Here is an 8,720-nt window from a genome sequence, read left to right on the forward strand (position 1 = left end):
AATTTATGGCGCGATTACAGCTCCCAAACGCTTTGTAGCAGTCTGGGGCTCGAACGTGCACGCCGCATTCATTTCCAAAATAGGACAAACAGCGAGCATTAATGCGCTGCAATGGCGATCAGTTTTCTTTCAGGTCACGTTCTGGTGGGCTGCTTGCCTGGTTTGGTCAATGACTGGATATCCCGCATCGTTCACGTCGATTCCGGCCAAAAGACAGCCTTCGCAAAAGTTGTACTAGCTGCGCCATGTCTCGTCGACGACACACGGATGAAAGCAGATTACGCGAACCAGAGCGTAGAAGTAGCCGTAGTATTTCACTTAGTCAAATTACATAAAATGACTCCGAGGAGAGGCTAATGGAGAGCGACAAATCATGCCTCCTGACGACGACTACACCCCGGATTACGCAACGTGACACCGGTGGCTGAACAGGCAAAACACATTCAGAAGAAAAGTCTTTTAAAATGATCATGCTCAGTTAAGTTGAAAATTAAATTAAAGGCATAGTTGAAAAAATCCAAATTAATGAGATAACTCAAAAGATTGAGGGAGTAGCAATAAAAGTGAAAAGTGAGCTGTCCGAGTAGTACTACAGGTGCGTAAATATTTAGTAGCAAAAAAAATGTTTCAGAAAATAAATACGCGCATAAGAAATTCGAAGGCGCCGTGAAAAGAGAGCGATATTAAACCACAAACAGTGATAACAGAACGGATATTGAGTAGTAAAGTGTTAGCAGTTTCTCTCATTGATGAAGCAATTTCTAGACAATATTGGTGCGATTTGCTTGGCGTTGCAATTTGGTAACCTATACTTTGAGTTCCCTGGGTAGTCTTAGATTTTTTAGTGGATAAGAAATGCGCAAGAAAATCATATGTCAAATTAGTGGAAAGATAAGTACTAAGGGAAGAAATGAAATGCTGCTTGGTTTTACAGAAAATATCAACCACCAAACTGAAGTTCTAACAAGAAAAGGGAAAGGTGATAGGAATTTAACGTTCTCATTTGGAAAGATTCATTGTAGAGAGATATGGGTCAGATGGTTCTTGATAATCACCGAGTGAACAAGGAGTGAAAACCTCAGGGTGGTCGTCGTTTCTACAAGATGACTTGTCTTCGTCTTGGCAAAGCGTTCATCACTGGAGGGGTATCCCACCAGGGAGGAAGGTCCCGTGAGGGGGAGCTGGAAAACATTTCCCCAGAAAAAACGTCCCCGGAAGATACGTCCCCGGAAAAAAACGTTCCCGGAACATGCATCCCCGGAAAAAACGTCCCGTTTTGGGAAGTAGGAAAAAATGTCCTGAAACGGGTGACACCAAAGGTATCGTAAGCCGCCGTAATTTGAGCATCCGGCCGTCTCGCATGTGCACATGCATGCAACACGCATGCATTCAATTCGCATGCATGTACAGCCACTGTTGTATTACTACTGTAATACTTATACTAGTACTGCACTACTTGTATTTGCTAGCACATCTTGCTTAAAGTTGCTAGCCGAGAGCCGCACATGGTTCATGGATGGGAACTTCGATCTCGCACCCAAGGGATTCCTGCAAGGGATTCCTATATTTTATTCTTGTACCAATCGGCGAGGGAATTGTATCAGTTTCATACGCCTTCATGACGACGAAAAATCAGGAAGCCTACGAAGAGCTGTTCAGGCCACTTCGTGACACGTGCGAACTCCTTGAATTGGCTCTGTACCCGGACCTCGTTATGTGCTACTTTGAAAGGGCGACCATGAATGGTGTCAGGGCAGTGTTTGGAGAAGGCGTTGCCATATAGGCGTGCCTGTTCCATCTGTGCCAAAGCACCTGGCGAGAAATTCAAGAGCTCTGTTTGGCGAACCTTTACAGGCAAGACGAAGAATTCCGTACATTCATGGGAATGCTGGCCTCTGTTGCTTTCTTGCCACTTAACGACGTAGAAGACGGAATGGCAGTATTGAAAGGCCAAATGTCACAAGCTGCCCAAGAAATAGTAGACTACTTTGATACTACATATGTTTCTGGTACGTACAAGAGGATAAACAAAGCTAACAGCATCGTAACCTTGCGGCGAACACCTCCCACCTATGCCCTGCAACGTGGAGTGTCCACGCGGCAACTCTTGACGGAGGACACAGGACGAACAATCATGCAGAAGCTTGAAATAAAAGGCTGGGAAGCATGCTTGGCCATAGCCACCCAACCGTGTGGGAGACGACTGACGCCTTGCGTTCAGAAGAAGCCACCGTGACCATGAAGAAAGCCAAGTGCCAAGTCGGTTTGCCTCCAAAGAGAAGAAACAGAACCGCGCTCGTGGCCAACACAACACGAGGAAGTGTTTGACACCAACCGGAACCTTCTGGGACAAACGGTCCGACCGTAATGGCCGCCTGAATGTCCTCGCAATTCACGGTTTTGGGGAGGAAAGGTCGTCGTTGCAAATCCCATCCATATTTTGGGCTTCATCTAAAGTACGTTTATTCTCAAGAGTATGCAAATCATTTGGCATCACCTGGAATATTCTGCTTCAAACGGGTGGTCCCCAAATTTTGTGTGTGCGCCGCCGCGGTGGCTCAGTGGTTATGGTGCCCGCCTGCTGACCCGAAAGACGCGGGTTCGATCCCGGCCGCAGCGGTTGAATTTCTTTGGAGGAGAAATTCTAGAGGCCTGTGTACTGTGTGATGTCAGTGCACGTTAAAGAACCCCAGGTGGTCGAAATTTCCGGAGCCCTCCACTACAGCGTCTTTCATAGCCTTAGTCGCTTTGGGACGTTAAACCCCATAAACTAAACCAAACCACCACACCAAATTTTGTGCAAATGGTGGTCCCGGGGCGTCCCACCTCGGTGGCTCTTCTACTGGCACATCTGGTATAAGGGATCGAAAGTAGCGGACCCAGTTGAGGCGCCAATGTTGCTAGGCAATATAGTGCGGTCACCTGTTCACTGTTCACTGTTTTGGTCAATCTGACCTTTACTGCGGACAGACGCTCCTTGACAAACGAGCCGGGTGGTCAGGACCGCTAGTCCAGGGATCCGCTGGCGGCAACTGAATGGCGGTCTAGCTGAGTGAAACAGGCTTGCTGCTCCAGGTTGTGGCTAGTCAGGGCCTCCTCCTACTGCTCGTGTGTCAGGTGTGGCCCTATTGACACTTTCTCCGGTTTGTCCTGGTAATCCCAGGATGTATAGTAGAGCGTGGGGCTTGCTCCGCACCAAGGACAGTAACTTGGGTATTATGTGGGTCTGATCTTGCGTAAAATGTGAACACTTGGACATGTCTCTGTTTTTAAGGCGGAAGCCTTTAATGTCTCATCGTTGTAAGCAGCAGTTGTCGACAGAAAATGTCACGCTTTTCAATTGGTGGAAACGGTCGTGACGTCACAGTGCGCGAATTTCAAACGGGGCCAATTGCACTTTGGCTAGTAACCATGCAACCAATTGAAGGGATCGTATAGTGATGCTCCAAGTAAGTGGGGATGAGCTTAGTTAATTGCTTAATTGCCCAATTAGCCTAACTACCTTTACTAGTCAGGCCATATAAATAAATAAAACCGATTAAGATATTGGTCGAGCTCAGGAATCGAACCCCAGTCTTCGGCGTGAGAGACGAGCATGCTATCCACTCCGCTATGCCAGCTTTTTTTTTCTTTATTGCCTTCAAAGGCGTGGCAATACAGTGCATTACAACAAATGTGACTATTTACATGGCTATTTACATGGCTACACCACTCCTCCCTTCCAGCGACCATTCCAACTTCTTCAGTTGGGATAGATTCTGGAAAAGGGATACAATTTCTTCGTCAAAACCTCGGTCTTTTAACACATCGTAAATTTTCAGGACACTCTCAACAAAATATTGATACACAGATCTGGCTCCAGGATCGCAATGGCGATATGCCATGGCACTACGCCACACAGCATGCAAGCCAAGTAGAAAAATGGTGTCATATGGAGCTCCATCGTCTTCGACAGGCAGAAACCTAATGCCGTGCGGAGTGAGTGGCAAATCTTTCTTTATGGTTCGCTGCAACACGTCCCAAAAGAAGATTGCATTATTACAGTCGACAAAAACATGGTCAATTGTTTCCTCCTTCCTACACAGAAGGCAATGGGTGCCCTACGGGACGTACATGTCTCTTTCATGTAACCAGCTTTTAACAGGTAAGGAACCTGTGTGCAGCTGAAAGAAGAAAGTTTTTGCTGAAGGCGTTACCCACATTCTTCTTACCCTCTTTAACACATTTTGTCCCGGTGAAGCCCCAAATGCCGACCGATACAAGGGAGCGGGAAAAAGGACGTGTAATAAGTCTTTCTTAAGTTGCCTTTTCTTCACAGTTGTCAAATATTCTCTGGAAAAACGGGTGACAAGGAATCGATAAGATGCGAGAACCTCACGAAGGTAACGAGACACACTGTAGCGACCACCTCCGGCAGAGGAGATTACAAAGTCTAGGAGTGCATTTGGCAACATAAACTGAACAAAACACTGGAGGAAAGGGTTTCTTCTTTCGCGGAGAAACATGAAGCGCATGACCAATTGGCTTAAAAACAAGTGAGAGAGGGAGAGACCCCCCTCGGCGATTCGCCGAAAAAGATTCGTTCGGGAGGTTCTCTCCCAACTGGACTGCCATATAAATGTCGCAAAGATGCGATGGAACTTCTGTATATTCACCCGTGTACAGTACAACACCTGCAAGATGTACATTACCTTTGCTGCTAGAAAAACATTGCATACCGCGGCACGCGCGAACACTGAAAGGTCGCGCCCACGCCATTTAGATGTCATCTCTCTCATTTCACCGGCCTTCTTGCTCCAGACCGAATCGCTTTCACGATAGCAATCAAGAGGCACCCCAAGATATGTGCTCGGTGTAGTGGACCAGTGAACATTTTCAAATACATCCGGAGTCATGTCCCATGCGCCATGCCACAAACCAATGCACTTATCTATGTTTAACATGCTCCCACTCTGCGCACAAAAATCTTGTGTTGTTTTCAGTACAGCCGTAATGCTTTCCCTGTCCGATGCAAAAAAGGCAACGTCATCCGCGTAAGCAAGCACACGAACTTAACACGAGTGGAAGCAAAAACCGCGTATTTCTTCATTCTGCAAAATTTTCTGGCAGAGTGGTTCAAGGAACAGTGTGAGAACAGCGGCGACAATGGACAACCTTGGCGTACAGATGAGCGTACATCAATACGGCGCGACAGTTCACCATTTATGACAAGATTTGTGGTGCAGTTTCTGTAAGCCATTTGTACACCATCGCGTATAACTTTACCAACACCAACATACTCCAACAAATGAAAGAGGATGTCATGTGGCACCCTGTCAAATGCCTTAGCGAGATCGATCTGCAGCATGGCTACCTGCAGGGATTCGCTATCACAAAGTTCTAAAACACTCCTGGCCACATGGATGTTCGTGTGTATCGTCCTGTTTTTAATACCAAATGTTTGATGGGGGCCGATTAAATCCTGGATTACAGCCTGGAGTCGTCTCGCCAACACCTTCATCAGCACCTTGTAGTCTACGTTTGTTAGTGTGATTGGTCTGTATCCAGTGACCGTGCGAACTTTGACTTCCTCTTTGCTTTTCGGAATCAAAACTGTGTGAGCGCGCGTAAAAGAGGGCGGCAATAATCCACACTCGAATGACTCCACGAATACCCCATGCAAGGCCACAGCGACACCAGGTTTAAACTCTTTGTAAAAAGCGGCACTCAGTCCATCTCGACCTGGCGATTTTCCAAGGTTTAGTTCGTCGATGGCTCTTTCGACTTCACCAACGGTGATATCTCTTTCGAGTGCCGTTGTAGTATCGAGGTCCAGCCTAGGCATTACTGTGAAAAAACCTTCTTCAATCCCCGGTTTATCGGGTAATCTGTGGCCGAACAGTTCCGTGTAGTAATCCTCAAAGGCGTTCTTAATACCAGCTTGGTCGTACGTTGTTTTCCCCCTGTAATCTATCTCTAATATCTCTTTAGCTCTAGCATATGCTTTTTCGTCTGATAAGGCACGCTTAGTTGGAGCCTCACCCGCCAGTAGCTTTTCTCCCCGTGCACGTATAATTGCTCCTCTATACTTATTTTCGTCTAGTTTCTCAAGCTTTCTTTTTATTGCTAGTATTTCCTGTCCGAACCCGCCGGGGAGTTGGGCTTCTATTTGAAGCAGCGCTTCTAGCTCCTGTCTGAGGCTTTTCTCTTCCTTCGGCGCATTACGCTTCAACTCGCCCCCTCTTTCTATTGCTTTCATTTTAACCTTTTGTTTAAAGGTTTCCCATCGTTCAGTTATGGTCCTTCCGTCTGATGTTAAAAGTGCGTTTAATTCTTCCTTCGTTCCCAAAACAAACGCGTCATCATTCAACAAATCCGCGTTGAGTTTCCACAAGCCCCATTCAACCTTCTTCCTTTTCTTTCTACCTAATGATACCATAACCAAACTGTGGTCACGAAAGGAAACTGGCTCCACCACATAGTCCTCACAGTTAGGAGCAAGTGGTAACGATATGTAAACACGATCCAATCTAGCATGGCTAGATCCTTGATAATGAGTGAAATGTTGACGCTTGCCACCTCTTGCCAAATAGGCCCCATCCAGCAAGTCTACCTCATTTATAAGGTCTGACAGATATACCGCACTTGCATCTCTGCAGGTGTTGGATGGCGTTCTGTCCTCCATTTCGCATACACAGTTGAAGTCGCCCATAACAAGGAGATGCCTACTACATTTAAACAAGTCAGCAACGTTTTAAAAAAAACCCAGTCTCTCTTTAGGTTTTGTCGGCGCATAGATGCACAAAGCACGTACATCTAAATCTCCGTGTTTAAAGTCACACATGACATAACGTCCCTCCAAACAACTAGTGACACTTTCTATCACAAACCCAGCCGATTTCCTCAAAAACAAACAGCAACCGGCCGATGTCCCAACAGAATGGCTGACGCACACATCATAAAGACCACGGAACGGGCTCACCATGCAGTCAGTGCGGCCCTCGCTCTCCACTTTTGTCTCCTGTACCGCGACTACATTCAGCTCCCTTTCCACCATTAGCCTTTTTAGTTGGTACTGCTTCCTCTTACTTCCGAGGCCGCGCACGTTCAGTGTGGCTAGCCGGAGAGGCGCGAGCACAGGAGCCAATGTGAAAGCGAGGGCTCATCCAAAGCAAGGCGATTACTCGCCTGCACAACTCTTGCTCGGCTCCAGGGAAGGGTCGCCGTCGACGCGCGACAGCGATGACGCACGGGAAGGGCGCACATATTTCTCTTTCTTCCCTCTTGCAACCTTCCATTCCTTCTCGAGCTGGTTGAGCCGCTGTTCCCCCACTGTACCCTCGGCCTTCTCCAGGCGCCTCTTTGTCGACGCTGGCTGGGCGTCCATGGCGTCTGTGGTGTCGGTGTCGTTTTTCCCGGAAACCTGTGCTTTGGCTCCTTGAATTCCGCTGCTCGAAGCTTCGTTTCGTGGGGCAGCTGCGGCGCTCCCCGGCTGTTGACCTTGGCTCGCTGCTGGCTCCTTCACCGCAGCCGTGCTTGCCTGAATTTTCCCTTCCTCGTTAGGCAAGACTTCGGCTGGCGGTTTATCCTCGCCGCTCGCTGTTTGCACTGTACTGCCTTTTGCCCTATCTTCCGAGGAAGCTGCCTTCTCCGCCTCCTCTTCGTCCATCAGGTGGCTGGTCTCCTCAGCCACCCTGGTTGCCCCGGCTACGACGGCGTACGTACGAACGCAATCCATGCGTTCATGTCCAAACGCGCGACATTTGCTGCATCTTGGCGTCTGGCACTCCCGGCGAATGTGGCCCTTTAGTTTGCACCGCAGACAAGTCGGCGCCCTACCGGGCACGACGACGAGCGCAGGGCCGTCGGCTAGTTTGAAAAGGTCCGGGAGGGAATCCGGGGTGACGCCTTCCTTGAGAACAATGCGAACAACACGGGTCGTCGATTCCGCAAGCTCGAAACCACTCGCATGCCATTCTTCCAAGCGGATGTTGATCACCTCCCCAAACTCACTCAGGATCTTTCGAAGGGTCTCATCCGGCACTTAGAAAGGAACCCAGTGGATCTTCGCGGTTATCTCTCTACGTACCGGATCGATGACGGCACAGTACCGCCCCTTCACCTCCAAACCACCGGCTTGCACCAGCGCGTCCTTGGCCTCTTGAGTGCGCAGCTTGATCAGCCACACGTGTCCCATCTGGTACGGGCCAATTCCTGCCACGGCCTACAAAACACCAGTTTCTTCGAGCGGCGTCCGAAAATCCTCGATCTTATAAGGCCTGCCATCCACGTCGCAATGCAGAAACACGCAATCCTTCACGCCTTCGTGCGAAGGCAGCGACGGTAGCACGAACCTGTACCCCTCGGGGGGGGGGGGGGGGGGGGGGGGGGGTGATTGGCGCGCGTACCCCGGCCGTCGCCGGTGAAAGGACCTCGCACGGAGAGAGCCATGCCGCGTCCGCTCCCCTCGAAAGCCGGAGGCGGACTGACTCCGCCATGCCAGCTCGATGGTTTGGAATGAACAAAGACGCGTCTAGTGAATACGGTGTCTTCACTCACTCTCATCCTCCTCCATTCCCTTCCGGCGAGGTTTAGGTGTCCACCGATAAATGAGAGACAGATACATTTCCTTTCCTCAAAAACCAATTTACCGACAAGCGAGGCGTAGAACCGAATGGGCGATGGCGTTCTATGGACTCCTTGGCAGCGTTGCAAGACGCTGTCGCGTTCCACTCTTAGGG

The 8,720-nt window shown here is 49.0% G+C and overlaps 1 protein-coding gene across 1 annotated transcript; it reads right to left on the minus strand.

The window, feature by feature from the left end:
• Positions 1-6,823: 6,823 nt before the first annotated feature.
• Positions 6,824-8,333, minus strand: LOC149361904 (uncharacterized). Its single transcript, XM_089569619.1, has one exon. It carries the CDS (start codon positions 7,715-7,717, stop codon positions 7,160-7,162), a length of 558 nt encoding a protein of 185 aa, XP_089425745.1. The 5' UTR covers positions 7,718-8,333; the 3' UTR covers positions 6,824-7,159.
• Positions 8,334-8,720: the final 387 nt, after the last annotated feature.

The sequence above is a fragment of the Amblyomma mixtum genome, chromosome 2 (genome assembly GCF_055824585.1).
Source record: "Amblyomma mixtum isolate Tamu chromosome 2, ASM5582458v1, whole genome shotgun sequence".
Classification (NCBI taxonomy): Eukaryota; Metazoa; Arthropoda; class Arachnida; order Ixodida; family Ixodidae; genus Amblyomma; species Amblyomma mixtum.